The sequence below is a fragment of the Trichoderma citrinoviride genome (genome assembly GCF_003025115.1).
Source record: "Trichoderma citrinoviride strain TUCIM 6016 unplaced genomic scaffold BBK36scaffold_7, whole genome shotgun sequence".
Taxonomy (NCBI): domain Eukaryota; kingdom Fungi; phylum Ascomycota; class Sordariomycetes; order Hypocreales; family Hypocreaceae; genus Trichoderma; species Trichoderma citrinoviride.
This window is the reverse complement of record NW_020194715.1, coordinates 1,240,351-1,268,141: the sequence shown is the minus strand read 5'-3', so window position 1 is coordinate 1,268,141 and position 27,791 is coordinate 1,240,351. Positions and strand designations below refer to the sequence as shown.

Below are 27,791 nucleotides of genomic sequence, written 5' to 3'. Positions count from 1 at the left end.
TCATCTAAACGCCCCAAGTAACAGAACTATATGTGTTTCTGCGAGAGAAAAAAAAAAAAAAAAAAAAAAACCCAATATGCCCCGAATAAAACAGCTCCCATGGCGCTTTTTCTGCTTTGAAATCCAAATCCTGGTCTCAGCTTCAGCCCCTCCACCTATCCATCTATAGCCATCATCCCACCATTCGTGTGCCCATTCCCATTGGCCTCCACGCCATCAGTCATCGGAGGAGCCGCAGCAGCAGCCTGAGATTGGCTCTGACACCCGGGACAGTTATGTATCACCATGTGCGCAAAGACGTCGCAGTCGATGCAAAAGTGGTTGTCGCACACCTGGCACTTGTATCGCCCGCTTTCGCTCACGCCCTTGGCCGGCGCTTTTGTTGTGGGCACTACTTCGTCTCTGCCCTTGTCCTTGTTCGCTTTGTTGGGGGGTTCGGGAAAGGGACACTGGCAGGAGAAGCAGGCTGTTGATCGTCCGGCTTCGGCCCAGGGTACCTCGACCCAGTTCCGTAGGGGAAACAGGTGGTGATATGACCGAGCAAGATGCGTGGAAAGAATGAGCGTCAGTCCACAAGCGGGACACTCTGAAGGCAGCCTGCACACCTTGACGCCGCAGCGAGTGCATAGGTATCCCTCTCGGCAAGGCTGGCTATGGCATGCACAGTAGCTGATGGTCCCCCCGGGGGCAAGCGTCCGTGACGGGAAGCCCATCATCAAGAGGCTCGACGTGCTCTGTTCCTTTGTCCGATTCACCGGAGGCGTCGTCAGCGCCAGGAAGAGCTCCTTGAAGTGTGTTTCGTCCATGGCGACATTGTACTGCGAGTCGTCCCCCACGTTCGTCCGAGAGCACAGCTCCGCGCAAATGGCAACCTGGGCGGACAGCCCAACCACGGACACCCGTATTCGCTCGGCGACGAGATTGTTGATTGTGTCGTGGATGTCGCCGGGGTCGCTCGACAGCAGGGCGCCGTAGATGATGAGCACCTCTCGTGTGCCGTGTGAAGGAGCGTGACTACATGCAAACAGCAATTAGCTCTTCTAGCACTCCCGGCACAACAACCCTGTTGGGCAAATCAACGGTGGGTAATAGTAATACTACTCACAACAAGGCGCCCCGACACATCTCCAGCGCATTCTGCAAGCTCGGATTCCCCGACGGATCCTGCCCCTCAAACTCGCGCAGCCTCTCGAGGTGCTCCGCCGGATTGCCCCCCATGTCGCTCACCCGCAGCGCCACGCCGTCCCTCATGCCCACAATGGCCAGCTGCGAGATGGGGTTCTGCTCAAAGTACTCGCGCACAAACGCCGCCGCGTAGCTCAGCGTCAGCCGGTACCGCGTCGGCAGCAGGTCCTTCTCCGCCATGGCAAAGACATGTCCAGCACCAGCACCAGGTGCCGGATGATGCCCCTCTGCAGCGGCGTCGTGTCGCGCAGCAGCCGCCGCCGCCGCTCCGCCTCGTAGCCCGCCAGGTTGAGCATCCCGTCGCTCTCCTCGGGCAGGTCCGTCTCCCACGTGCGCCGCGACTGCTCCCACGCCTTGGAGCCGCCGTTGCGGTCGCGTTTCCTCTTGGGCGGCTTGGAGCCCTTGGGGCGGGCCGCGCTCGGGTCGCCGTCCGTCACGGTGTGGTCCATGATGTCGTCGTCGGACATGTCGTCGGCGACGAACTCGCCATCGGAGTCGGCCATGGTGGAAACTGGGCGTGTCAAAAAAGCGGAGAGTAACTGGGATGCGTCAAGGAAGAGAAGGTTGAGGTTCACTCAAGGAGAAGAGGGGAACGAAGAGTAAAGGAACGTGTGTTGTTGCAAGAGAGCAAGAGATGACGTGCAATTGGAGAGGTCAAGTCAACGAATCGATAAGGCTGCTGAAGGACGGAAACTTACAGCCTTGTTAGTGCTCGAGCTTCTCCACTACAGCACCGGCCTATCAGATGCTTGCTGAATGTGCCGAATTGGTGCAGCTTCATCTTCTCCGAAACGGAACTCAACTCTAACGAGCACCACAATTCAATCTGCTACTTCATTTTCAGTAGCTGCAAAGATTACTCTCTTCCTTCGGGGTATACTAAAAGTCATATCTAAACCACTATACATGTTGCCGGGCCGTGAGCCCGCTCAAGCGTGTAACCTAGAAACCAGGAACATAGTCAATGTTTTCTCCCACATTCTCTCTCCAACTCTCGAGATGCCGTCAACCAAAGCGACATCAGTACGCAAAACGTTATTACCAAAGAAGACCAAACACCCCCCTTTTCCGGGGGCTGAACAAAGAAGAGAAAAAGAAGATAAAGAAAGCAACTTTTGGCTCCAACATGATGCGGCTGGTCGCTTCCTCCACTCGCCTCAAGAAAAGGAGATCCGTCACTGCTGGCTTATTGCATCCAGTGTCATATGTGCTGCGTGAGCGCGTCGTTCGACTCGTCATAAAACTCGTCGAGAGCAATAAAAGGTACGTATAAGAGAAAGGGTGAAGCCGCCAATGCTGCCGCCTAAACGCCGAGTTTCAAACCCAAAAAAGAAATGTCAAGGAAATTTGTCTTTAGTTGTATGGCTGAGAGTTGTACGGTTGGGTGTTGTAAGATGGAGAGTGGGAAGTGTACGACTGAGAGGCGTAGCCTTGGTTGGCGTACGCTTGGCTGGAATATCCCGTGTTGGCATAACCCGCAGTGGCAGTAGAATAGCCTGGCGAAGTGTAGGTCTCCGTGGCGGGCATGGGCCAGTCGTCCTCGGTGATGCTGGACCAGAAGACCCAGACCATGCCGACGGCCAGAAGGGTGAATAGCGTCTCGAAGAGGGCTCCGTCAATCTTGCCGTGGGTTCCATCACAGATGTACTTGCTGACGACGTAGTTGAAAACCTGGCCGACGGCGAAGAGCACGGCGGCGGCGGCCAAGTAGATCATGGGACGAAGCTCGCCCAGGATCCGAAGAACGAGCACGGTCTCGAGGACGAAGAAGGCAACGATGAAGACCAGGGGAACCAGCTGGTACAGCACATAGAGGGCAATGTTGCGGTTCGGAAGTTGATAGCTGCTGTCCCAGAATCCGGTCCAGCTGAATCCTGTGTCGAGCGCAATGTAGCCGGTGCCAACAAAGAGGGCGCCTGCGGATATCACAAGCAGCGCCAGGGATAAGGGGGTTCCGTCATCGATAAGCTGATATCCAACAACAGCGTTGAGCATAAGAATCCAGGTAGATGCGATAATCATGCCAATGTGAATGGCGCTAAAAGCCTAGAGTTGGAATGTCAGTAAACCGTCAACAGGTGCACGATGCGTCAAGATCAAGGGATGGCGGGTAGACATACTACTCGCACAGTCTTTCCAAGAGGGATTTCGCCCACCGAAAAGATCTCGCAGATGCTGACCAGGATGTAGCTGAGTAGGAATAGTTGAATCTCACTGCCGCGCCGTTAGCTCTGTGATCCCGTGTGTGTGAAGCATTGGCGGCGGTAGCACATACCGACGGCCGACGGCGGCCTTTTTCTTGTCCGACTTGATGATGAGGAACGACGCCATGGCTATGCCGAGGCCACATAAAATAATCGATCCAAGGTTACCCAGATGCCGGCCGCCGCTGAGCGGGATTCCCGTGAGCGTACATCCTCCCCAGGGACCGGTTTGGTTCTTGAATTGTTGTGATAGCAACTGCAGCAGGCGAGTGGTTAGCTTTGCAAACAATCCTCTTTTGGATCCCGTTTCTCCCCCCCTTGCTCTTCTTGCCCTTCTTCTGTCCAACCTTCTCCCTCAGCTCAGCGAGCACTTACGTTGCAGACCGGCAAGGTCGAATCCTTGCAAAAGTCCTGTTTACGAGCTTGAGTCAGCGACATCAACAAACAACAAACGCAGAGGCGATGCGACTCGGAGATTGGACGAAAGCGTACGTTAAAGTTGCCAAAGGCTGTGGACCCCATTGTGATTGCGGATGCTTTGGCAGTTCGGTCAGCACGCGAGCAGCATCCGGCGATGCAATCACAACCGGGAGTGAACGAAGGAACGGGACGGCAGCAGAGCAGTCAGGTCGGCGGCTGATATGAGCAATGTCGACGATGAGACGGTCGGAGTGCAGCAGTTCGGCGTTCTGGTTGCAGGTGGCGCTAAGGCAGCTGCAGAAGCTGGTCGGGGAGCGCGTGTTAGGGCCGAGATGCAAAACGAGGCTCGAGCCCTTGCTGCTTCTCCTCGTCTCGTTTCGTCCGATTCCTTTCTTTTTTCTTCGTCACTACTCGGGGCCCGTTCCGGTCGGATCGATGGCTGTGGAGGCGACGCGAGGCTGTGAGAGTGCTGCCGCTTATATCGACGTGATTCACGCGCTGTCTCTGGCGGCTGTGGCTACGACAAGCAACGGGACGAAGTACGAGCGCTCGACAGGCAGCCCAGAGGAACCAGGAGCTCGTTTGTCAGTTGTATGCGCGGTGTCGTGGCCCGGCTGCGGATGGACCGTCTCCAATGCGTCACCCCGTCTGTGCCAGTGGTTTGGGCCGTGTTTTGGGCCAGGCCAGACGCTCCAATCTGATGCGAGGCGAGGCCGAGTCTCGCTTCAAAGGTGGGCTTGCCGGTGTTGTGGCTGCGGAGGAGGATGAGTGCTGTGGGAAGACAGACAGAGAGTGTTCGAGTCCTGAGAAGCAAGGGAGAACTGCTGGCGGTCCGAAGGGGAAAAAACGGGGGTGTTCGACGCACCTGCAGCAACTGCTGAGGGAGCTTTTCGGCCGGGGGGGCAGCGCCTGGCGATACAGATTCTGATACATGTATTGGCGATGAAGGGAGTACCGCGGGCCAGCACCGGCAACGCGTGGGCTGCGCATGTACATGCCAGTCGCCGGTGACTCCCGTCGCGGTACATGCGTACCCCAGCATCCATTTCAACGGCCTCAGCACCTAACGGGGGACCTTTTGGAGTCGCCAAGTCTGGCCCATGGCCGCTGGAGCATGTTCCCATCGCGAGTGGTTGGGCCGCGCCGCTAGATAACTGACCGAAGCAACCATCAGATATTGAGTGGAGGATCCATGGCCCTGTTCCTCGCTGTTCCTCGCCCTAGCCACGCTCCGTCAAGCCCCGTCAAGCCCCCCGGGCCCAGCAACTCACAGCGGCCTGGTGCTGAGCTCTAGCACTAGTTAGCGGCAGCCTGGCACGCCCGACCTTGACCTCGAGGGCCCAACTGGGCAGCTAAAGCAGGAACGGGCTCGCTGAGTGGACGGGGTGGAGCCTCGGGTGATTCTGCGCTAGGGTTAGGTGCATCATTATTGGCTGATAATCCTGGCGTAGACAGGGGCATACCCTTGTTATTTATGGCAAGAGCTGGCTCCATGGCTGAATGGCTGAGACAAGGAAAGAGACGCAAACGGAGAAACAATCAGATTTGGGGCAGCGAGTGCGACCTCACATCACGTTATTCGAGGGAACAGTAGGGGTCAGCAAGCCTCAAGCTGGAATATGAATGTCTGAGACTGATGACAGACGGCAGTTGATTGTTTCATTCACTGAAATACCCCGATTGACTTGAATGAAGCACAGTACAACTACAAGACAAGTCTCGTGCATCAATTGCAATTTACCGTCCCGGCCACTAAGACAGTCTCCGGTTCATGACCACCAAAATCCGCGCTAACGACATCCATCCATCGACGATGGCCATCTCGAAGCCTCTACAATGTTACAGAAGCGCTTGTTAGATGAAATCGACATTCTTTGCTTGTGATTGCTGCCGTTGTAGAATCCAACCGTCTTCATGCTCCCTCGTATATGGGTAATAGCGCACACCAGCCAATCGACTCGTCCCTCAGACATCGCCTGCACACGTTAGTTGATGAGACCACCACACACAATACACGAGTGAGGTGGTTGATGTAAGGCTACGTGGCGCTGCATATCGACGTGTGGCTTCGTATGCAAAATCGACCCTCATTTGGGAGTTCCCAGCTGTGGCCGTCGCTTAAGCCGCCACGCATTGCATCTTGCAGGTGATCATCATGCAGCTTGACGCCCATTTTCTGCGTTCTCTTTTCTTTTTTTTCTCTTCTGTTCTATTTCTCCTTCTGCCCCGGTCTACTTCTTCAGGACACCGTTATCACCACTCCTAAGCGAACCAATGGGAATTTCTGAGCATCTCCATACAGCAACTGTCGTCGACAAAGCAGACAAAATTCTTTCCATGAGCAGTTCGTAATCCGGACTCCATGCTCGTGACAATCCCGGCCCAAGCAATCAAGGCCCAAAGCACGGGGCATGTTCATGCATGCACTCGTACGGAGCACGGCCAGCTCTGGGCTCATGGCGCTCTCCACCGCAGCTCATGCGTCAGACAGCGGACGCCGCGAATCGCGGCTCTGCAAAGCTAAATGATATGGCGTTTCCAATCATCAGTCATCGCTACTATTTTTTTATATCCCCAGGCATGTCTTGTAAGTAAAGGTTCGAAAGAAAAACAGTCAGAAGCCCGATAGTAGTTGTAGTCTTTGCATGCATGTAGGGAAACATTGTCTTGGATGAAATTTGGTTTGATTGCCTTGTCGCACACGCTCATACATCACCCGCGGCTCAAACGACGCTCCACCTATGAGACCCCGTCCACGGCTTCTTAGTGTGAATCGGGTGTCACGATTTAATTACTTCTTCCACCATCCTAGCGGATCTCTTCCCGCGGTTGGGTGGCCTCGTTTTCCCATGTCTTCCTTTTCTTTCCTTTTCTTCCTGAGATTACCTCTTCGCTCCGTGCTGCTTGATCGATAAACGGCACATGGGATCGTCGAAACGACGGTCTGTGTTTGTTCGTATGTGTTGTGTTTATTCTTGTTCAGTGTAAATCCGGAACATCCCGGTGTAGCGCTGGTGAATCTTGCTGCTAGACAGGATGCTTCTGGTGTCCGATATTCCAAGAGATACAAGGAAAATGCTGCCTTTCTATTCCTCGCTTACAGCCGACCTTGCCTTGTCGAACAGGAGAGTGCAAAAGGAAAGATTCCGTGATGAAGTCCTGTCCGCCAGACAAAAAGTGAACGTCAGGCAAAAAATCTCTCCCGCCGGGAATTGAACCCGGGTCTCAAGCGTGACAAGCTTGCATACTGACCACTATACTACGGAAGATGTTGCAGGCGTTGGGCGCCTGTTGTAGCGGATCACGTGCCTGGAGTAGAACAGTTTTGCTTTATGAGGGTCAACAGTCCATCTTCAACCAAGGGACTCCTTGTACCTGCAACTAATCCCTGGTATCGGATCTCACAACCAGTCGTGGAGATCTATACAACGGAAGACAAAGAAGCCAATTGATCGCATATACACCTCAACTGTTTGCTCCCAGCAAACTTACGTGATCTCTCACCAGACCCAACCTTCGAGAACAACATCACGAAAATTCACCGGCACTCTCACAGCATCAATTGCCTTGCTATTAGCGCACCCAGCAGTATTCATACTCCTCCAGGGTAGGCCACCTTGACGTCAACGCCAAAGAGCTGTTCTTTGCGTCCGTGAACACCAACCTTCGTTTGAGGTCACAGCGAGTTACCTGCATCTCTCTATAGGTCGGTCATATTCCAATGTACCTGGTGAAGTGCAGCACTCTGGTTGGGTCGGTTGCAATCATGACTGCAGCCAACCAGGCAGGTATGGCCAATCATGGATACCTCTGTGACACATGAAGGCACGAAAGACTGGAGCGAATCAGCCTCCAATTCAGCCTCCCTGGGGCTGTACCTCTACACATCCAGTCGACATGCCGCTGAGATCAACACAACGTCTACTCAATAACCTTACGAGACGACAGGTTAGCATATCCATCTCCCACGCTACGATAGAAAAGACATTGGAAACATGCCGCGACTTCTGAACAAGCTGAAAGAAAAGTGGTCGACCAGAGATCCAAACAAGGACAAGCAAGTACATGTACCCATTGAGCCTGATCCTCCACCTGTGCCCAATGGATCAACGGCCGTTCCCATGCCTCCAGCGAGCACTGAGCCCGTTATCGAACCCAAGCCGCTCCAAGGGAGGCTATGGAACGAAGCATACGAGCTGCTGAAACTGAGCAACGCCGAGCTCGTAGAGGCCTACGAGAAAATCCTCTCCCGGGAGCTCCTTCACGATCAAGGCTGTGTCTCCAAGCCAGCGTCCCTGGAGAATCGAATCGATGCGGCATATGGCGGAAGATGGAAACAAATGCATACGATTGTGAATGCGGCTCTGAAACGACAGGAAGAGAGAGTTGCGAACAACAGAAGATTGGTGGTGGCCTTGCCGTAGTTAGTTCTGCCATGCGCCAAGCTGTTCGAGCTGTTCCAGAAGCTGCAGTTGCATGGACTGGTGTCTGTTTCGCTTTCGAGGTAAGCTCTTGTGCTCTATCTGTGGCCATTTGGTGACTAATAACGGCAAAGATGGCCTCGAATTCCTTCCAAGAAGCCAAGGCAAACCACCAAGGCATCATCTACGTTGTGTCAAGGATGGATTGGTACTGGCATCTGGCCGAACTACTGTTGGATGGCAACGAAAGCGAGTCTGCGCCAAGCGCACTGCGAAGCGAGATGGAAAAACATATAATCGATCTTTATCGAAAGCTGCTTCTCTATCAAATGAAGAGCGTTTGCCGTTATTATCGCCGACATCGACCGACCCTCTGGAGGGATGCAATCAAAGCTGATGACTGGGCTGGCCAACTGGACGATATTCGGAACGCTGAAGCGGCTGTTCAAGAAGACTCGAGAGTATTCAACGCGTTGACGGTCCAAAGACGGCTTGGCGAGATCGACCGTGGCAGCCGAGTACTCCAAAACGAGATCCAGGACATCTTGCCAACAATACAAGAGCATTTCCTTGGTGAGAAGGCGGAAAAATGTCTCAAGGACTTGCGCGTCACTGATCCACGCGATGACAAGTCCCGAATTGAAGACACAAATGGCGGCCTTTTGCAAGACGCCTATGGCTGGGCTATAGGGCATACTGACTTCATCGCCTGGCGGGATGAGAAAGAAAATCACCTGCTATGGATCAAAGGTGATCCCGGCAAAGGAAAGACGATGCTTATGTGCGGTATCATCGATGAACTGCAGAGCTGCGATATATCGCCGTGCTATTTCTTCTGCCAGGCGACTGATCCCCGACTTAACAACGCCACGGCTGTCCTACGCGGCCTTATATACCTATTGGTGAATGCAAATCGACATCTTCTCCCACAGCTTCAGGAGAAACACGACCAAGCCGGGGCAGCCTTGTTCCAGGATGCCAATTCCTGGGTTGTGCTCTCTCAGATGTTCACCAAACTCTTGGACGATCCTAGCTTAGACGGCCAAGTCTTTATGGTCGATGCGCTTGATGAATGCCAGGCAGACTTGGAGCGGCTTCTCGACCTAATCGTGGGAACATCTGCGAATCCCCACGCGAAGTGGATTGTATCGAGCAGAAACTGGACCACGATTGGGGCAAAGCTGGGCACAGTATCACAAAACATTCGGTTCTCCCTCGAACTTAACGAGCAGTCAGTTTCTGAGGCTGTTCGCTTTTTCGTTTCCCACAAAGCGGCTCAATTGAGAAATGCGAAAGGGCTGGACGAGGAGATGGAACAAAAGGTTCGCACCTACTTGACCGACAATGCGAGAGGAACATTCCTCTGGGTGGCTTTGGTCTGCAAAGAGCTGTTGAAACTGGGAGTTCGTAAACGACATTTATTGAAGAAGATGGCTGAGTTTCCATCTGATCTTGGACCCCTTTACGAGAGGATGATGCAGCAGATTCGCGAATCCGAAGACTCCGATCTGTGTGAGAAGATTCTCCGACTAGTTGCCGTCGTATACAGACCTGTCACGTTGGCAGAACTGGCCTCTCTCCTAGACATGGAAGATGCTTTCAGCGGCGACGAGCTTGAGGAAATAGTTGCCGCGTGTGGTCAGGGATAACGTGGTGCGTTTCGTTCATCAATCTGCGCAAGACTTCCTGCTCAGGGACAAGATGGTTGCCCCTCGGATTGGGAGCCAGCATTATGCCGTTTTCTCCAGGTCACTGCAGATTTTATCAACAACCCTGCGGCGCGATATGTACAATCTCCGCCATCCTGGCGCCCTTATCGAGGAGTACGCGCCGAATCAAGATCAAGATCAAGATGTTCTGAGACATGCGAGATACTCCTGCATCTATTGGATCAATCATCTCAAAGCTGTCAATGACCTAGACCGGGAGAAATGTGTGCTGAGCCTACAAGACGACGGTGTCGTCCACCGATTTCTCAACAATAAGCTTCTGAATTGGTTGGAGGCCTGTAGCTTGATCAGAAGCATTCCTGATGCCGCAAGGGCTGTCAGGATCTTGAGGAGCTTGGTAGGTAAAGTAACCGCTCGAAAAATTAAGCAATGAAGACTAACTGATGCCCAGGCACTGGTTCACGATTGTACAATGCGCAACCTCATAGAAGATGTCTATCGCTTTGTCCTGTATCACAAAGTTGGAATCGGGCTTGCGCCCCTGCAGGTTTATTGCTCAGCACTCATATTTTCTCCCAAATCGAGCTTGGTACGGCTGTTATACGAGGATACCGAAGTACCAAAATGGGTCGTTAAGAAGCCAGATATGCCATCAAGATGGACAGCCCGCCTTCATTTTCTCGAGGGGCATACGGACACTGTTGACGCAGTAGCATTTTCGTCAGATGGAACACAGTTGGCATCTGGGTCCGGTGACGGCATCGCTAAAATATGGGACACAGAGACAGGCACGTGTCTGCATACATTCACCTGCCTGAGTTCTGTTCGTCAAGTGGCTTTCTCAACTGATGGCAAGTACCTCGCTGCTGGGTCTTGGCGGGGGGTTGAGGTTTGGGACGCGATGTCTTCAACAAGCATCTATACGTTTTACGATGATTGTAATATCGTCGACATCACGTTCTCACCAGATAGCGCACGGCTGGCTGCAGTCCACTCCTCGGACACGGAAAGCTTCATTCGCACCTGGGATCTCGGCACAGGTATGGAAGTGAAGACACATCATCTCCACCAGCATCAGTGCAGAGCCACCGCTTTTGCACCGGATGGGACACACCTCGCCTCCGTGGCAGACCAGAATGGCATGTTATCTATCTGGAACATGACAACCAATAGGCCTCTACGCGTTGGCAAGAGTTGCGCCGATGGACGTGTGTCTTCTTTCTGGGCCGCAAGGTTTTCTTTGGACGCTTCAAGACTGGCGGTAGCAATGGCGGGTTGCATCTACATATTCGAGGCTTCAACGGGCGAATGCCTTCAGGAACTCCAAGATGATTCATGGTTCTTTGAGTTTCTGGCTGATTCTCAAAGACTGATGTCAGTGTCACAAGATGCATCCTCTAGGATCTGGGACACTACCACGGGCACTTGTCTGCGGCAACTCAGCGGGGGTGGGAGGCCCGGCATCAGGGTACATGTAGCAGTACCGTCTCCTGACGGCATGTTCATTGCAGAAACAAGAGATGGTCGCTACTACCCTGCCCAAAATATTGAGTTATGGGACTTGGCCACCACTCTACCAAACAGTACAACCGAAGAAACAACAAAAGCACTTACGGCAATCGCTTTCTCGCCAGATGGAGCACAACTGGCGACAGCGTCTATCTCCGAGACAGAAGGAAAGATCATCAGAATCCGAGATTCACTCACCAGTGCCTGCTTAACGGACTTTCCATGGTCAGGAACATCCATCACTTCTCTGGCATTCTTTCCGGATGGCAAACGATTAGCATCCAGGGTAGAGAATTGTATCGGGATATGGGATATAGCTACGGGACTAAACGTACAGACGATCGGACTCGAGAGTCCATTAAAGTGGCTTCATGCGACTATCCTATTCTATGATTCGCCGATTGCGATCTCGTCGAACGGGGATTTGGTTGCAGCGATTTTCGGGCGTGACCCTCACGTTGTCATGTGGGATTTAACTTCAGGTGCCATTTCAAAGCAGTTCTACTTTGGGAACGATATCCCTAATGATTGGCCTGTGGCTGCGGTGTTTTCGCCAGACGATACAAAGCTGGGATTGCTCTCAGGTTTGGGGACAATTTCTATCTGCGACATAAATACAGGCGACATTATCTTCATACACTTGTTCGAGCCACTCGATATAAGTCAACCTTGTCCGCTGCAGCTTCGTAATGAATTGCAGCATCTCATTGGCCAGAGCGAGGGCAGCGACCAATCGCTCAAGCAAGCCCAGCCTCGTATATTTGATATGTCTGGATTCAACATCTCTCGCGATGGGACATGGATGCTTAAAAGACAGCAGCGGGTGTTGTGGCTGCCCCCGGATTACCGGCCCATAAACATTGTATTGCGCGATGGGTCTGTAGTGATTCAATCCAGGTTTGACGGCCCAGGACACTTTTTCCGCTTTGCCGTCGACGATTTGGATGCGCTGTTGGCTTGAAAAGTATCTACTATGACGATGCTAGCCGCTGGGTTATGAGATTGTGGCATCTACCATTGGAATCTCTTGAGTTAAAGAGGTGAATCGGCCGTTTCGATTTCAGCTTACGGAGCCGATAGGGACTGCATCATGGGTTTTGGCATTTCCAACATGGAGCAAAACGACTTTGGGGCCGAGCGTCATTACGACTACAAGATATTTAGTTACCGTGAAAATCTGAAGCGTAAGTCCACGATAAATGTGGGCTGTGGTTGAGGTGCACAGAGTCAACTTGGAGTGGCTTCATTGCTGGCTGTATAGCTTGGATACCGTCTGATTTAAGCTTAACCGGACTACAGACGAATTGAAGATTTATGTTATTGTTCGTATCACCACCGATTGATATCACACAACTCTTGTCCATCTCATATAATTACCACTGATGATACCTCATTGGCAAGTACGTTTCCATTATCCAACGCTTACTAGACAGACGTTTCCTAATCGGCCGAGGGTCGCACAAAAGGATCTGCACACGACCTTGGCTAATGAGCATGTCGTCTGACGTGGGCGTCCCACAGCTGAGATTGAGCCGGGGATTCCACGTGAGGCGACGGGCTGGAAGGGCGCTTGGCGTTGTGCGGATCACTGGGGGGGGATTTGTGGTGCATGTGTGGGAGCAATACTAATAGAGAGCTTGATGTTGGTATTTGGTGTTTGGTGGTGGTGATCTGTTGGTGACTGATTAAGGTACATTTGAGTGTAAGTTCAGGGGTTGAATCTTCAGGCTTGATGGACTCTCATCAGACTTTTATAACAGGACTGATATCACGGCCTCCAAGTCGACTGAATGGCTTTTCCCAGCTCTATGAAGGGCGAAAGTCGTTTGCCTGATGTCAGGTTAGTATCCGTCCGAAAAGTGACTTGGCTACAGGAGAGCCAAACCACATCACGACTCTAAACTTCTTCAAGACTGGCTTACATGGGTCCAGATGGAAACATCTCCAAAAGACTGACTTACATAGGTTCAGAGAGAAACCTTTCCAGAGCCCTGATTGATCCAATCGCCCGTTTTCCTGAGACATGCATCTCAATCTACTAACGGGTGCTGCAGCTCGGATTCCCAGTCCTCCAATCGAGCTTCGACCAAGCCCCTCCTGATGCAACAACAGCCACCGAGTCAACGCAACATGGGAGAAGCACTCTTTGGATGCCTTCAACACCTGAATAAAGGAGCAAAAAGAACCAAAAAACAAAAACATACAACAGCCGGTGTTCGCCAGTGGTCACCCACCTGACTACTAATCTGCCTCTCATTGGCTTGACTCTGGGAGAGCGGACGGGATCCCGTATTTTCCAATGGATATGGTCGTATGTGCTTGGTGGGCGACGCAAACTGCCTCATGAACACGGACCTGATCAACACATCTACTACCTAGGTACTCATATCCAGGTCTTGAATCCTCTTTGACGGGGAGTCGGCTGGCTCCTTTGTAAGTCGTTTCGTAGGAGTCGAGGTCTCGATGTTCTGGTTGACCTCGATGGGTGAGGTGGCTCGAGAGTCGAAAGTGGCCGATGTAGGAAGACATGGAGTGGACAGTTTCATGGTGTTTCGGGATAGTCTAGTATATCCAAGGCGGCAACTGGCGCTCCTTTGCCGCTGACTTGACAGAGCAGTTTGACCAACTAATGGCTAGGCGCCCATGTTTCTGACGGGAGCCGCCGTGCTTCTGCTTCCTCGCGGCGAAGCAGATCTCGGAGGTTGCTCTTGAAAACGGCCTGAGCAGCCGGCGGAATTGGCGCCGCTGTATGTAAGCGTTGTTGATGCGCCGTCGTTGTACATCAGCGGGGAGATTTATGGAAACAGCGGAGCTTTGCTGGGGTTTTAGGCTTGGAGATGCCTGGTAGACTTGTCCAACTTGCCAACTTCCTGTATGTTTGTTATCTGGAATGCTGGTGGGCGTTTTGTGAGATTCACAGAGATTTACTTGGAGTGGTCAAGGAGGTTGGAGATGGTGGTGTGTTCATATGTGTGCATGTGGTGATCCATCACGGGCAGTTGAGGGCAATCGGTGTACATTGCTCCGTACATGTACTCGTACAACGACGTTGTGGTGGGTATCCCGGTTGAATTTCGAGTTCTGGAGAGGATCAACTTGAAACAGAGTTGATGACAAATGTTGATACCGAACGATGCAACTTTTATTGATTACAGCTGGGCTTACGTACAGACCGAGGGCTTCATCTTCATTGCTCTCATACATATGAGGCGCGGGCAATGATGGGTCAAATCCCGTCCCCTGAGAGGCGCGTTATCGGGGCGGATCTGGCGGGAGAGAGCGCTGTAGATTAGGGGACCGGGACGCCAATCGTCATCTCCCTGAGCGCGCCAAACAACACATATTGATGAACTGAGCCCAACTTGAACTTTGCTCCCCTTGTTTGCACTCAACTCTACTCGAACCTCTTCTCTTCTCTCCTCTCCTTACTTACCTTACCATAGCACCATCCAGCCAGAGTCCTAATTAATTCTTCCGTCAATTGCACGCCTGTATTGTTATCTCATCGCATTTCTCACGCCTCAACCCCCTATTCGGCCGTCATCAGGATCAGCGCGCCACACACAGCCGCCACTTGGCAGTTTGCGGCCGGTCTTGGTCTTGTTCCCTCCTCCTCCGCCCTCTGAATCATCTCCACCTTTCTGCTGCCTTCGTCCTTGTCTCTCTCCGTCTCCTCGTCTCTCGTTGTCTCGCTCGCTTCTCCAGGATCTCAACCGCCTATCTCGGCACAGGGAAAAGGGAAAAAGAAAGGAAAGAATCAGCTGTTACCCCAGCTCCCCTTGGCTACCCCAATCAAGGCATCGATCTCGTCTCCTCCCCCTCAAAAAGCGCCCTCATCGTGCATCTGTCGCCGACACTCCACCCGCACTATCACCTTTTACCACTCTAACCACTGCAGCCCGCCCTAAAAACGGCCCGCCGGTGACGTATCGTGAGGCTCGTGGCCCTCGCGTTCTGGGATTCCGGGTCATCTGCGAGTCCAGCCTGGGAGGCCATCGCCGCGCTGCCGGGCCGGAGCGGTACCTGCACGGGACATTGTCGCGCCTCGTGTTCGTGTGCCCTGTCGTCCGCCTGTTTCTGCGTGTTTTTGCCCGTCTTTTGCCCTGCACTCCACGGTGCCCAGCCTTGTACCCAGCTTGTACCTCAGCCGGCCGCCAAGGTGTTGTCTCACGCCGCTTGACCACAGAACGAACATCAAACCGCCGTCCGTCCGTCGCTGATTGACGCCAATCCGCCCTCTCTTGTCACCCGACCCCGTCGACAAGTATCCAGTACCGACACGACAGCTGGAGCCTCGCTCTTTTATTGCTTCTGTCTCTCCCTCTCCTCTTTGTCTTGTCTCTCTCTCTTTCTCTCTGCCTTAGAGCCTGCAGACGGGTGCTGCTGCTGATCAGCCCCCAAAACCACCCAACATTCCTCCTCCAACATCGACCCGGCTCCCTTCCAACATCCCCCTTCGCCCCCTCCCTTCGCGCGCCGACGGCGACAGGGACCGAGACGACTACGACTCGCAGTCGGCATCCCTCCTCTCCGCCAGGGGATACGGCGCCCCTCCCCACCGCCCGTCGTCCGAGTCCGAGACATCGTCCTGGACCGACACTGGCGACATTGGCGACCAGTACGGCGACGACACCGACCCGGTCCGCATCCAGCTGCCCGCCGACATTGAGGACGAGCTGCTCGCCAGCGTCCAGCGCCGCCAGTCGAAGCCGCACTACAAGCAGCACAAGAAGGTCCGCATCCACGACCCGTCGCCGCACCGCCGCACCCACTCCTTCTCGCCGTCGCCGTTTGTCGATAAAGAGGCGATTGAGATTCCCGACGTTCGTCCTCGACCACCGACTCGAGCGGAGCGCTGCATCGGATCCATCATGGCGGGCTCATCGAGCTCCATCCACGGCCTGACCGGCAAGGCCTTGCTGTACGACACATGCACTCTCCGGTTTTTCTGCTCTCGGACCTAATCGTGCTAACAGTTTTGCGATAGGTACTTTACGAGCATATTTGTTTCGTTGGGAGTCTTCCTCTTCGGATATGATCAAGGCGTCATGTCGGGCATCATCACGTAGGCTTTTGACCCTCCCCATCTCGCAACAGCAGGCAAAACGAAACTGACGACGTCCCTTCTCCCAGCGGCCCGTATTTCATCGACTACTTCAACCACCCGTCGAAAGCCGAGGTCGGGACTATGGTCGCCATCCTCGAAATCGGAGCCTTCATCTCGTCTCTCGTTGTTGGCCGCGTCGGTGACATCATCGGCCGTCGACGTACAATCTTGTACGGTTCCTGCATCTTCTTCGTGGGAGGAGCATTGCAGACGCTGGCAACGTCAATGGCAATGATGATGCTGGGACGAATCATTGCCGGCATTGGCGTCGGCATGCTTTCCACCATTGTGCCTGTCTATCAATCCGAAATCTCCCCGCCTCACAACCGTGGCAAGCTTGCCTGTATCGAGTTTTCCGGCAACATCATCGGCTACACGACGTCCGTCTGGGTCGACTATGGCTGCGGATACATTGAGAGTAACCTCTCGTGGCGCATTCCGCTCATGATGCAGTGTATCATGGGCGCCCTTTTGGGACTGGGAAGCTTGATCATTGTGGAGTCGCCCAGGTAAACAACTACTACCGCCTTGCTATGCCCAGCTATGAGACGCTAATCCGCTGTTGTAGATGGCTCCTGGACAATGACCACGATGAGGAGGGCATGGTCGTCATCGCGAACCTTTACGGTGGCGGTGATATTCACAACGCCAAGGCCCGCGATGAGTACCGCGAGATCAAGATGAACGTCCTCCTGCAGCGCCAGGAGGGCGAGCGGTCGTACTCTGAAATGTTCCGACGGTATCGCACACGAGTCTTCATCGCAATGTCTGCCCAGGCCCTTGCGCAGCTCAACGGCATCAACGTCATCTCCTACTACGCCCCTTATGTGTTCGAGTCTGCCGGCTGGGTTGGCCATGACGCTGTCCTCATGACTGGTTTGAACGGCATCACGTATTTCCTCTCCACCATCCCGCCGTGGTATCTCGTTGATCGATGGGGCCGACGAATGATTCTCCTCACCGGAGCTATATTCATGGCCATCTCCCTGTCTCTCATCTCATACTTCCTCTATCTTGACGTCAAGTGGACGCCTAGGATGGTGGTTCTGTTCGTCATGATATACAATGCTGCCTTTGGTTACTCATGGGGACCCATTCCCTGGCTCTACCCTCCCGAAATCCTGCCTCTCAGCATTCGATCCAAGGGTGCCAGTTTGTCGACAGCGACGAATTGGGCTTTCAACTGGCTCGTGGGTGAAATGACACCGATTCTGCAGGAGTGGATCAAATGGCGCCTGTATCTCGTCCACGCCTTCTTCTGCGTTGCCAGTTTCGTCATTGGTAAGTTGCTGGCGTTGCCGACGCTCTCACAGCCTGCCTATATTCTTGCCTCAGAAGTTGCTGACCCGGCCCATTTAGTTTACTTCATTTACCCAGAGACATGCGGAGTTCGCCTCGAGGACATGGACTCCATCTTTGGTGATGCCAGCACGGTAGCGACACCCTCCATCCATGCCGAAACCGGGTCTCTCATCCGGGGTGGATCGCCCATTGGATCCGGGCGTACGCCGTTCCGGTCAACGACGCCCATTCCCAGCCTTACTCTTGACCCGCCTGATATCAATGATGGCAAGGCTGCCCAGGGTGGTGGTGACGACCGAAGCATCAGCGGATGGCTATCTAGGGTCGTTAACCGTGGCGGCTCGGGCAGTCCAAGCAGTGGGCAAGGGCGGTACACCCCTCTCGGTCAGCAAGAAGACGAGGGCCGGGACAACTGAAGAGGGTTGTCGTGTTGAAATTTTGAAGTATCCATATAGATTTGCTCTTTTTGTTTGATTTTCTCTTACTTTTTCGGAGCACTTAGAATGCGGAGCAATGCAAAAGTGGCTTGCTCTCGCTCCATTGGGTACACAATCGGCCTAGACTACTCCTCAGCATAAGGCGATGGGTTTCAGTATATAAGAGGATGGGAATCGCACGGGTTGCACCTGTGTCAAGAAGGAGGAGGTGTGATTGACATCCACAAGGATAAAGGGATCTATAGACGGTCGGGGGGCACTTGGTCAAGCTGAGGAGGACTTCCAAAGGTGTTTCGATGCGACAACCGCTTGAACAGCTCGTGGTTTGACGATGTACAGATTGATGACTGATGGGAGATAATGGCAAGCAGTGGGTGAAGAGTCCGGTAGTACAATTACTCAACACTAGTGACAATTAGCGATATGCCCAGCGGCCGATGAATTAGATGAATCTCCTGATGGCGTTGAGATGAAGAATTCTCCGTGCGCAGCGCACCAGAGTCGCACGGTATAAAAGCTGGTAAAGGACCCGGTTTGCCCATCTACGCCACAAGGTTATACGCTTCTTTATACAACATTCTCACTTGCCTTCTCACAACAAAGAAAGACTCCGGAAATCATGTTATGAAGTCCCGTTCTCATAGTATCTCATCACAAACCTAAACATCATGACACCAGCAACAGCAGCAGCAGCCGCAGCGACAAAAGCAGCCTCCACCAACCTCGACGTCACGCACGCCTACCGGCGCCTCTACCGCAGCCTCCTGCAGGCGGTGCGGTACTCTGCTCCGGCGCGGTACGTGGCGCGGGACCAGCTGCGGGCGGCGTTTCGGGAGAAGGAGAAGAAGCCCGGGCAGCACGGGGCATCGGCGGCGGCGGTGCTGGACGGGGAGGGCGTCAAGAGGACGGTCTGGTTCCTGGAGGCGGCGGCGCGGGAGAGGGGGCTGGAGCACAGGATCTTGAAGAACCTGGTGAGGGTGAGGTTGGAGAGCGGGTGGGGGGTGAGGAGTTGGCGGAGGGCGGTGAATGAGTCGAAGCAGAAGTGAGTTTTTGTCCTTCCTCGCTCTTCTTTTTTTTCCTCCCTTGATCTGGTGCTTTTCGTGATTTGGAGAGTTGGATTGGAGTGGACGTTGGGTTGATTTGGATGAGATGCTGATGAAGTTTGATGTAGAGCCGATATGAAGCAGTTGCAGCAGGAGGGAATGAAGCATTATAACATGACGGTTGCGATGTTGAATAAGAGCATGGGGCTTTGTCTACGATGAGATGGGGTTGAGATGGATGGGGACGAGAAGGTGAGGTTGTATGGGTGATGATACCAGGTTGGTGCATGAAGGCCACGAAGGAAGGATTCAAAACATGTTGCAACAGGAGAACAGAATTCCATAAACGTCTCAGCATTGTTGCCATACGAGTTATTTTTTTTTTTTTTTTTTTTTTTTTTTTTAATATTCATATCAGGATAATATTACAGAGCGGAATAGATCACGCGTGCCACTTTGCTGGCTAATCTCTATCAAGTACATTCTCTCCTAAGGTAAAACCTCCCTGCCAATGCCAGCCCTCGTCCCTCTCTCCTCTTCTGTAAGGAAACTTACAGCTCCATTTCAATCTCCTTGAGTATAAGCTCGTCCAGGCTCGAGTTGTCGCGCGTGTATATCCAGGTCCCCAGCGCCGTGCCCTCCTTGTCGCCCTGCCCCTCGCTCTCGACGCAAAAGTCGTACCGTTTGGGCCCGGACAGGGGGGACGACAGCCAGATCTGCTTGTTCGGGGGCTGCTTGTTGATGACGTAGGTGCCCTTGCCAGCGACAGTGACGGTCATGACGCCGGACTGTAGATTTGCAAAAAGATGGTCAGCTCATCCATTCAAGCGGTTACATGGGGAGGCAAGTGTCCGCAGAGAGAAGGGGGGGCAGACAGAAGAGAAAAACTAACCGAGTATTCCACGTCAATCGGCGCGCCATTGTCCTGAAGCGTCTCAAACTTCTCCAGCAAGTCATTCATATACTCGTCTGCAAGGTCATTGTACTCTTCGCTGGAGAGCTCGGCCACGGCGAACTTGGTCTCCGTCTTGGTGGGCGCCTTGTCCGGGTTGGAGGTGTCGGGCATGATGCCCTTGCGCAGGCTCGCGTGCGCCGAGAACGGGCGTCGCTGTGAGAGCAGCGCTGAGGAGGGAGGGATAATTGCGCCGGAGATGCTGGGGAGGAGGGGCCGGATGCTTGCGGGTGAGGCTCTGGACGTGCGGAGCGTCCGGCGGAGGAGGAGGTTGAGGGTGCGGCTTGGGGATGCCATTGTTGCTGTTTGCTTTGGCGGGGGTTGAGGAGGATTGCTTTTCGTTGGATGGAGAAGAGGTTGATGATGCTGAATGGTTTTAGTAGTTGCGGCTGCGAGGGTCGAGGAGCGTTTGATGCGTTGGGAGATGTGAATCTGTGGTGGATGGTCAATTGCCGGCTGGTGAGGTGGAGGATGTGAGGAGACGAAGACGGAGCTGATGAAGCTGTGAGCTCTAGAAAACGGCACGACGCCAATTGCAACGAGCCGAAAAGAGTTCGTCATGGCATGTACCCCATACCAGGCGCTCGGCATGTGGCTTGCGACAGGGAACCTAGAGGGACCTTGATGGCCGCATATCTTCGGTGCGATTACAAGTACAGAGAGGTCCTCTCAGCTTAGTCAAGCAGCCTTGGCAACGTCACTGGGAGCTTCAGGTTCTCGCCTTTATCGGCCCCCCCACCAAGCGCCAGACCTGCCACTTCTTCTTACATCCAACATCCCGCCAAACCGAGTCTCTCGGGGGATGATGAGACTCGTTTCGCGGCCATGATCAACGCATTCTTGGTCTTCAATGGCCAGGGCCAGCCTCGGCTGACCAAGTTCTACACCCAGCTGGTGAGTCTGCGACCACTTTTCAACGTCAGAGACACACACATAGAAGCGCTTACTCAAGCAATCATCCGTTCAAAACAGGACACGAGCATCCAGCAGCGCCTGATATCCGAAATCTTCACCCTCGTGTCGAACCGCCCGGCGGGCTCCTGCAACTTCTTGCCTCTGCCCCCGCTGCTTGCCGCGTCCAGCACGTCGCATACTTCGACGGAAGAGCAGAGCGACGTGCCTTCGCTGGTGACGTACCGCCATTATGCGACGCTTTACTTCATCATCATCTCGACGACGACGGAATCGCCGCTTGCGCTGATCGACTTGATACAAGTATACGTTGAGGCGCTGGACAAGCTGTTTGAGAATGTCTGCGAGCTGGATCTCATCTTCAACTTTGAGACTTTACATGCGACGCTGTCGGAAATGATCATTGGGGGGGTTGTTATCGAGACGAGCCTTGACCGCATTGTTGCTGGTGTTCGAGCCCAAGGGACCGTTGCTAAACGGCCGGTGAATGAGGGGCGGAGCACGATTGGGTCGGGAATGGGCATTGGAGGAAACTTTGCTTGGACTGGGCGGGTATAATTTGTGATAATTTGGAACAGAAGACGGGCCGGATAGAAACGTGGCCAGCATATGCATACAATTCTTGTTTGTCTTCCACCTGTCGCCCAACATGGGTATCACGCCAAACGCCGTATATACAAAGAGCTATATCATACAAGTTCCCGAGTCTTTCATAAAATGCCTTATTTCGACTCTGGGGTTCGCGGCGACGGATTTACTTCTGGGGCATCCTTGCGGCGCTCGTACCGCTTCTCGGGATCGAGTACGCCAAAGAGATTCTGGGCGTGCTTCCGTAACTAAGAGCTTCATTGTGAGCGCATTGAACCTCAAACTGTAAGCAATTTTGCGACAAACCTCTTCCGATGGCTTATACTTCTGTCCCCACCACTCAAATTCAGAGTAGAAGAGAAGCCACACCAGCGCAGCTGTTCCGCAGCAGTCAGTCTCGATGCAATCATCACCACCAGTCTCTCACGTGTATCGTGCAAGGGTAACTGACCTGCAATTGTGAGGAGCTGCGCATACTTGACGCCCTTGTCCCACCTCGGCGAATAGTTTGCGAGCGCGATGCGGCGCTTGTACTTCTTCTCGAACCGGAGCTGCTGCTGGTGCGTCAGGGTTTTGAAGTCGGGCGGCCACACTTTGCGAGCCTTGTAGGGGTTGTTTGCGACGGGCACGGGAGCGCTTTTGGAGAGCTGCTCCTTTGCCGTCTGGGCTAACCGTCTGGCGAGCGTCGGTCTGAACATTGTGAGGTGAGGGTTTCTGCAGAGGTTTGGGGGAGAGACTCTCTGTAGGCAATGAGGTATCGGAGGTGAAGGCGAGATGGATGGATATCAATCAAAAACGGGAATGACGCTGTTTGGAGGAGCTAGCAAAAGTTGATTAGATACATAGGTACGTACAAATGCCACATGCCGCATGCCATGTGTCAGCCACGCTGCACCGCCACAGTGCCCCGCGATTGTTCCTTGTACCTTGTATCACTTTTCCACCCCTCCTCGTGCGCTTTTCGGCTCTGGAATTTTAAACCCCCGCCAAACTTCATCTGCTCGCCGTGAGTCAACCCAGAGAAGAGACTCGAGACGGTCCTTTTCTTCCCCTTTGTGCAAGTGAGTCAAAAGGGAGCAGAGCTGCGGGAGAGACGCATAAACAGGGCCAATTTCACCCGGGCTTCTTTTTTCTCTGACCCCCAAACAAGTCTTTAGTCTCTTTTTCCTTGTCTCTTATTGTCGCCAACCCAGATTTGCAACCATGGCGACGACCTCAGTGCCAAAGGCCATGGAGGCCCTGACCATCTCCAAGACCAAGGAATTGAAAGGAGTATGTCGGCCTGTTCTATTCATGATCGCATCTGCTGACTCCCTCGCCAGACCGAGAAGCGCGACTCCCTGATTGCTGTCGAGAAAAAGTACCAGAAGAAATGGCAGGAGGACGGCGTCTTCGAGACCAACGCCCCGACAACGGCCGAGGTTCCCTTCCACTCCGTCTCGCCCGCCGAGCTGCGCGAGAAGCAGCCCAAGTTCTTCGGCACCATGGCCTACCCCTACATGAACGGCACCCTGCACGCCGGCCACACCTTCTCGGCCACCAAGGTCGAGTTCGCCGCTGGCACGGCCAGGATGCAGGGCAAGCGCGCGCTGTTCCCCATGGGCTTCCACTGCACCGGCATGCCCATCAAGGCCTGCGCCGACAAGCTGGTCAACGAGATCAAGATGTTCGGCGAGGACTTCTCCGGCTACAAGGAGGACGAGTCCGTCATCGAGGAGCAGCCCAAGCCTGTCGCCAAGCAGACCAAGGAGGACCCCACCAAGTTCAGCACCAACAAGAGCAAGGCCAACGCGAAGACGGTCAAGATGAAGTATCAGTTCCAGATCATGCAGGCCATTGGCATCCCGACCGAGGAGATCCACAAGTTTGCCGACTCCCAGTACTGGCTGCAGTACTTCCCTCCCCTGGCCATCAGGGATCTGACGAGCTTCGGCGCGAGAATCGACTGGCGACGATCTTTCGTCACGACCGATGCCAACCCCTACTACGATGCGTTTGTGCGCTGGCAGATGAACCGGCTGAAGGAGCTGAACAAGATCAAGTTTGGCAAGCGGTATACCATCTACTCCATCAAGGACGGCCAGCCCTGCATGGACCACGACCGTGCCGAGGGAGAGGCTGTCGGCCCTCAGGAGTACACTGCGCTCAAGCTCAAGGTTCTGGAGTGGGCGCCCAAGGCCGCGGAAGCCATCAAGGGCAAGATCCCTGAAGGTGCCAACGTCTTCCTGGTCCCCGCTACTCTGAGGCCTGAGACCATGTATGGACAGACCTGCTGTTTCGTCGGCCCCAAGTTGACGTACGGCCTGTTCAAGGTTGATGACAACAACTACTTTGTCATTACCGAGCGAGCTGCTCGCAACATGGCTTACCAGGGCATCTTCGCCAAGGAGGGCTCCATCGAGAAGGCCGCTGATATCCAGGGTTCCGACCTTGTTGGAACTCTGGTCAACGCCCCTCTGTCGCTGCACAAGGAGGGTGTCAGAGTCCTGCCCATGGAGACTGTCCTGCCCACCAAGGGCACCGGTGTCGTCACCTCAGTCCCCTCAGACAGCCCCGACGATTTCGCAACCGTGACTGAGCTGGCCAAGAAGGCTGATTACTACGGGATCCAGAAGGAGTGGGCTGAGCTGGAGATTTACCCCATCATCGAAACCCCGTCCTACGGCGACCTGTGCGCGCCTTTCCTGGTCAAGAAGCTCAAGATTGCATCGCCCAAGGATACCAAGCAGCTGGAGGAGGCCAAGGAGCTGGCTTACAAGGAAGGATTCTACCAAGGTATCCTGAAGGTCGGCGACTTCAAGGGCGAGAAGGTTGAGACGGCCAAGCCCAAGGTTAGGAGCCAGCTGATCGAGGCTGGCCTGGCCTTTGCCTACTCAGAGCCCGAGCGCAAGGTCGTCAGCCGATCTGGCGACGAGTGCATCGTCTCGCTGATGGACCAGTGGTACTTGGACTACGGCGAGCAGTCTTGGAAGGAGACTGCCCTGAAATGGGTCGAAAACGCCGACGGAAAGGGCCTGGAGACGTGGGCTCCCGAGACCAAGAACGGCTTCGAGGGCGTGCTGAACTGGCTGAACCAGTGGGCTTGCGCTCGGTCATTCGGTCTGGGATCAAAACTGCCCTGGGACCCTCAGTTCCTGGTCGAAAGTCTGAGCGACTCGACCATCTACATGGCTTACTACACTGTCGCCCACTACCTGCACAAGGACCTGTTCGGCCGTACCAAGGGCCTTGGCAACGTCGGCCCCGAGCAGATGACTGATGAAGTCTGGGACTCCATCTTCTGCCGCCGCGATATCTCGGACGACATCGTCGCCAGCTCCGGCATCCCTCGCGCGACTCTGGAGAGCATGCGCCGCGAGTTTGAATACTTTTACCCCTTGGACCTGCGAAGCTCGGGCAAGGACCTGATCCCCAACCACTTGACATTCTTCCTGTACATCCACCTGGCCATCTTCCCGCCCGAGTACTGGCCTCGTGGCGTCCGAGCCAACGGCCACCTGATGCTGAACGGCGAAAAGATGGCCAAGAGCACGGGCAACTTCATGACGCTCAAGGACATGGTTGAGAAGTACGGCGCCGATGCTTCCCGAATTGCCCTGGCCGATGCCGGTGATGGTGTCAGCGACGCCAACTTTGAGGAAGACGTTGCGGACAACAACATTCTGCGCCTCTTCACCCTGCGCGAGTGGTGCGAGGAGATGGTCAAGGAACAGAACGAGCTGCGCACGGGCGAGATCAACAACTTCCAGGACGGCCTGTTCAACAACGAGATGAACGCGTGCGCCAAGGAGGCCATCGAGCAGTACGGCCTGACCAACTACAAGCTGGCGCTCAAGGCGGCGCTGTACGAGCTGACGAGCGCCCGCGACTTTTACCGCGAGGCGTGCGCGGCCGGCGGCATCAAGATGCACAAGGACCTGGTGTTCCGGTACATTGAGCTGCAGGCGCTGCTGATGGCCGTCATCGCCCCCCACTGGGCCGAGCACATCTGGCTGGAGGTGCTGAAGAAGGAGTCGACGATCCACAACGCGCGCTTCCCCGAGGTGCCGGCCGTGGACGCGGCGCTGTCGGCCAAGCGCGAGTACGTGCGCAGCACGGCCTCCAACATCAACTCGGCCGAGGGCCAGCAGCTCAAGAAGAAGGCCAAGGGCAAGGAGGTCTCGTTCGACCCCAAGCGGCCCAAGAAGCTGACCATTTACATGGCGGCCAAGTTCCCGGCGTGGCAGGCCAAGTACATTGACCTGCTCAAGGAGCTGTGGGACCCGGCGACGAAGAGCGTCGACGACAAGGCGCTCAACGGGCGCATCGCCAAGATGGGCGAGATGAAGAAGGCCATGCCCTTTGTGCAAGGGCTCAAGAAGCGCCTGCAGGCGGGCGAGCCGGCGGGCGTGGTGCTGGAGCAGAAGCTGGCCTTTGACGAGAAGGAGACGCTGACGCAGATGCTGCCCGGCCTCAAGCGCACGTCGGGCCTGTCCGTCTGCGAGGTGCTCGTCGTCGAGGAGGGCGGCAAGAAGGGCGTGCGGCTCGACGACGGCCAGGAGGTGGACATTGCGGTGCCCGTGGCCGAGAACGCGGTGCCTGGCCAGCCCACGTTTTTCTTTGAGAATGTCGAGGCTTAGTTGGTTTCTATAGAAAGACGTTTCTTTTGCCCAGATATAAAAAAGGAAGAGGAGAAAAAGGAATTGACAGTTGTCAAAGCTGTTTAGAGACCAAGAGATGAAAAAAAAAAAAAAAAAGAGAGAGAGAGAGAGAGAGAAATCGGGTTAGAAGAGAGAATGAGATTTCTTTCACGGCTTCTAACCTTTTTTGATTCATCAATCAAATGCGTAGTTGAAAAGGCTGAATCTCTCGCGATTATTGTTCGACAGGAGGCTCTGTTTTGCTTGCTTCTCGAGTTTCCCTCCGTTTACTACGGAGTTGCAATTACTCCGTACAAAAGTCCAGCCCTCAGCTCCAGGTAGTGAAGTGTAGTGAACCGCAATTTCAACGTCAGCCGCAAATTGGGACTCGCCCCAAATTACTTTGGGCATCTTACCCACCAAACGCGTACTTCGCACTCTATACGAAAGTCCTCGCCCATCTCCCTTGCGTTGCCTATGCAGGTAATGAAACACAGAAGCAGCCGACCTCCGTTTCTCAACTGACCGACAAAAGCCCCAAACGGTAAAAAAGGGCCCAAACGCTCAAGGCTAATACTAAGCACTTAGTACATAGTACTATTGGCATCGGCCATTTCGAGCCCGGCGCACCGTCTCCCAAACGCCGTGTGTCTCGGCCGCCTTCCGCCAATTGTGGGTTCGGTATTAGCATTCTGTACTCCGTACTTGTTTCTTTTTTCCCTCTTCTTCTCACAAGTCTTTTCAGGAGGCGCGGCGCGGTTCCTCTCTAGCGACGCCCCCTTTCCTCTCCCCCCCTTCTGTTTCGCCCCTAGTCGAAAAGCTTGTGCGTGCAAAATTCTCGATCAGCATCACTCTAAATAATGACCCCCATGCTGCCGCTGGCACGGGTATCTGTGAGTTTGTACTTGCAGGTAGCGCCGAGCGTCGGCTACCGAGGAAAGATACCTGGCGGTACCCGATGTTGGAGAGGCTCAACAGATCCATGTGGGAGCACGGCTGGAAGTGTCCACAAGCTCTCTACCCTCGCCTCCCCTCGTGGCCAGTCCCTCCGTTTGCTCCTGGTCTGTCGGCCTTCTTCGTCCCTTCTTTTCCAATTCCAGCAGCGCGGCCCTGTCATAACGTGTCTGTCCCTAGCCCTTTGCCCAACAAAGTCCTTTCAAGTGCTCCTTTCTGGCGGAACCAGCCGATAGACAGTTCGATGCCTATCCGAACCCGTGATGTTGTTTGACGCGTACAACTCGTACCACCAGCAGATAAGGTCAGATACAAGCAATTGTCATCCCAACCGACTTGAGGGCAGTCGCTTGAGTCGTTGTGATCCATCCTGGGTGATACTGTACTTGTACATACTGCAGTACAGCGAAGCCCCACAGCCGCGCAAGTCGTGGTACCGTAGCCAGCGCAGCGTTTCCTGCTGTGATT

The 27,791-nt window shown here is 54.2% G+C and overlaps 10 protein-coding genes and 1 non-coding gene across 11 annotated transcripts; 6 read left to right on the top strand and 5 right to left on the bottom strand.

Annotated features, from left to right (window-relative positions):
- Positions 1-94: 94 nt before the first annotated feature.
- BBK36DRAFT_1135426 (TFIIH basal transcription factor complex, subunit SSL1) lies at positions 95-1,693 on the bottom strand. Its single transcript, XM_024892643.1, has 4 exons — positions 1,386-1,693; positions 1,106-1,356; positions 156-1,014; positions 95-113 (listed from the first exon to the last, which is right to left on the bottom strand). Exons 1-3 carry the CDS (start codon positions 1,686-1,688, stop codon positions 156-158), a joined length of 1,413 nt encoding a protein of 470 aa, XP_024749783.1. The 5' UTR covers positions 1,689-1,693; the 3' UTR covers positions 95-113.
- Positions 1,694-2,438: 745 nt separating this feature from the next.
- BBK36DRAFT_1201208 (hypothetical protein) lies at positions 2,439-3,911 on the bottom strand (the record flags this gene model as incomplete). Its single annotated transcript, XM_024897161.1, has 5 exons — positions 2,439-3,231; positions 3,306-3,399; positions 3,461-3,624; positions 3,765-3,800; positions 3,882-3,911. The coding sequence occupies 5 exons, from the start codon at positions 3,909-3,911 to the stop codon at positions 2,539-2,541; spliced, it is 1,017 nt and encodes a 338-aa protein (XP_024749782.1). The 3' UTR covers positions 2,439-2,538.
- Positions 3,912-7,006: 3,095 nt separating this feature from the next.
- Positions 7,007-7,078, bottom strand: BBK36DRAFT_t91. Its single transcript has one exon. It is a non-coding gene; the product is annotated as a tRNA-Asp (tRNA).
- Positions 7,079-7,804: 726 nt separating this feature from the next.
- On the top strand, positions 7,805-12,370 carry BBK36DRAFT_1169054 (WD40 repeat-like protein; the record flags this gene model as incomplete). The annotated part of the gene is made up of 10 exons (XM_024895260.1): positions 7,805-8,194; positions 8,812-9,132; positions 9,163-9,868; positions 9,912-10,297; positions 10,352-10,723; positions 10,757-10,838; positions 10,869-11,043; positions 11,134-11,348; positions 11,382-11,451; positions 11,485-12,370. The coding sequence occupies 10 exons, from the start codon at positions 7,805-7,807 to the stop codon at positions 12,368-12,370; spliced, it is 3,603 nt and encodes a 1,200-aa protein (XP_024749781.1).
- Positions 12,371-15,273: 2,903 nt separating this feature from the next.
- BBK36DRAFT_1102468 (hypothetical protein) lies at positions 15,274-16,142 on the top strand (the record flags this gene model as incomplete). Its single annotated transcript, XM_024889168.1, has 3 exons — positions 15,274-15,458; positions 15,557-15,617; positions 15,774-16,142. Coding segments are annotated over 3 exons (615 nt in total), but the record flags the coding sequence as incomplete, so codon positions are not given.
- Positions 16,143-16,280: 138 nt separating this feature from the next.
- Positions 16,281-18,234, top strand: BBK36DRAFT_162569 (hexose transporter; the record flags this gene model as incomplete). The annotated part of the gene is made up of 5 exons (XM_024897728.1): positions 16,281-16,330; positions 16,409-16,474; positions 16,543-17,025; positions 17,085-17,797; positions 17,876-18,234. 5 exons carry the CDS (start codon positions 16,281-16,283, stop codon positions 18,232-18,234), a joined length of 1,671 nt encoding a protein of 556 aa, XP_024749779.1.
- A 689-nt stretch (positions 18,235-18,923) lies between these two features.
- Positions 18,924-19,520, top strand: BBK36DRAFT_1201193 (DUF1763-domain-containing protein; the record flags this gene model as incomplete). The annotated part of the gene is made up of 2 exons (XM_024897160.1): positions 18,924-19,297; positions 19,427-19,520. The coding sequence occupies 2 exons, from the start codon at positions 18,924-18,926 to the stop codon at positions 19,518-19,520; spliced, it is 468 nt and encodes a 155-aa protein (XP_024749778.1).
- Positions 19,521-19,849: 329 nt separating this feature from the next.
- BBK36DRAFT_1201192 (Frataxin) lies at positions 19,850-20,547 on the bottom strand (the record flags this gene model as incomplete). Its single annotated transcript, XM_024897159.1, has 2 exons — positions 19,850-20,086; positions 20,191-20,547. The coding sequence occupies 2 exons, from the start codon at positions 20,545-20,547 to the stop codon at positions 19,850-19,852; spliced, it is 594 nt and encodes a 197-aa protein (XP_024749777.1).
- A 528-nt stretch (positions 20,548-21,075) lies between these two features.
- BBK36DRAFT_1169051 (adaptor protein complex AP-3 small subunit) lies at positions 21,076-21,720 on the top strand (the record flags this gene model as incomplete). Its single annotated transcript, XM_024895259.1, has 2 exons — positions 21,076-21,144; positions 21,223-21,720. 2 exons carry the CDS (start codon positions 21,076-21,078, stop codon positions 21,718-21,720), a joined length of 567 nt encoding a protein of 188 aa, XP_024749776.1.
- A 164-nt stretch (positions 21,721-21,884) lies between these two features.
- Positions 21,885-22,456, bottom strand: BBK36DRAFT_1201186 (hypothetical protein; the record flags this gene model as incomplete). Its single annotated transcript, XM_024897158.1, has 3 exons — positions 22,202-22,456; positions 22,057-22,127; positions 21,885-21,998 (listed from the first exon to the last, which is right to left on the bottom strand). Exons 1-3 carry the CDS (start codon positions 22,446-22,448, stop codon positions 21,885-21,887), a joined length of 432 nt encoding a protein of 143 aa, XP_024749775.1. The 5' UTR covers positions 22,449-22,456.
- Positions 22,457-22,980: 524 nt separating this feature from the next.
- BBK36DRAFT_1118576 (leucyl-tRNA synthetase) lies at positions 22,981-26,369 on the top strand (the record flags this gene model as incomplete). The annotated part of the gene is made up of 2 exons (XM_024890490.1): positions 22,981-23,022; positions 23,073-26,369. 2 exons carry the CDS (start codon positions 22,981-22,983, stop codon positions 26,367-26,369), a joined length of 3,339 nt encoding a protein of 1,112 aa, XP_024749774.1.
- Between the last annotated feature and the right edge of the window lie 1,422 nt (positions 26,370-27,791).

What these genes read in the sequence shown, in the direction of transcription:
- BBK36DRAFT_1135426 (XM_024892643.1), bottom strand. Translation starts at nt 1,688, where the DNA reads ATGGCCGACTCCGATGGCGAGTTCGTCGCCGACGACATGTCCGACGAC. An exon ending in TCATCCGGCACCTGGTGCTG is followed by an intron (nt 1,357 to 1,385) that starts GTGCTGGACATG and finishes GCCATGGCGGAG; the next exon opens with AAGGACCTGCTGCCGACGCG. An exon ending in ATGTGTCGGGGCGCCTTGTT is followed by an intron (nt 1,015 to 1,105) that starts GTGAGTAGTATT and finishes GTTTGCATGTAG; the next exon opens with TCACGCTCCTTCACACGGCA.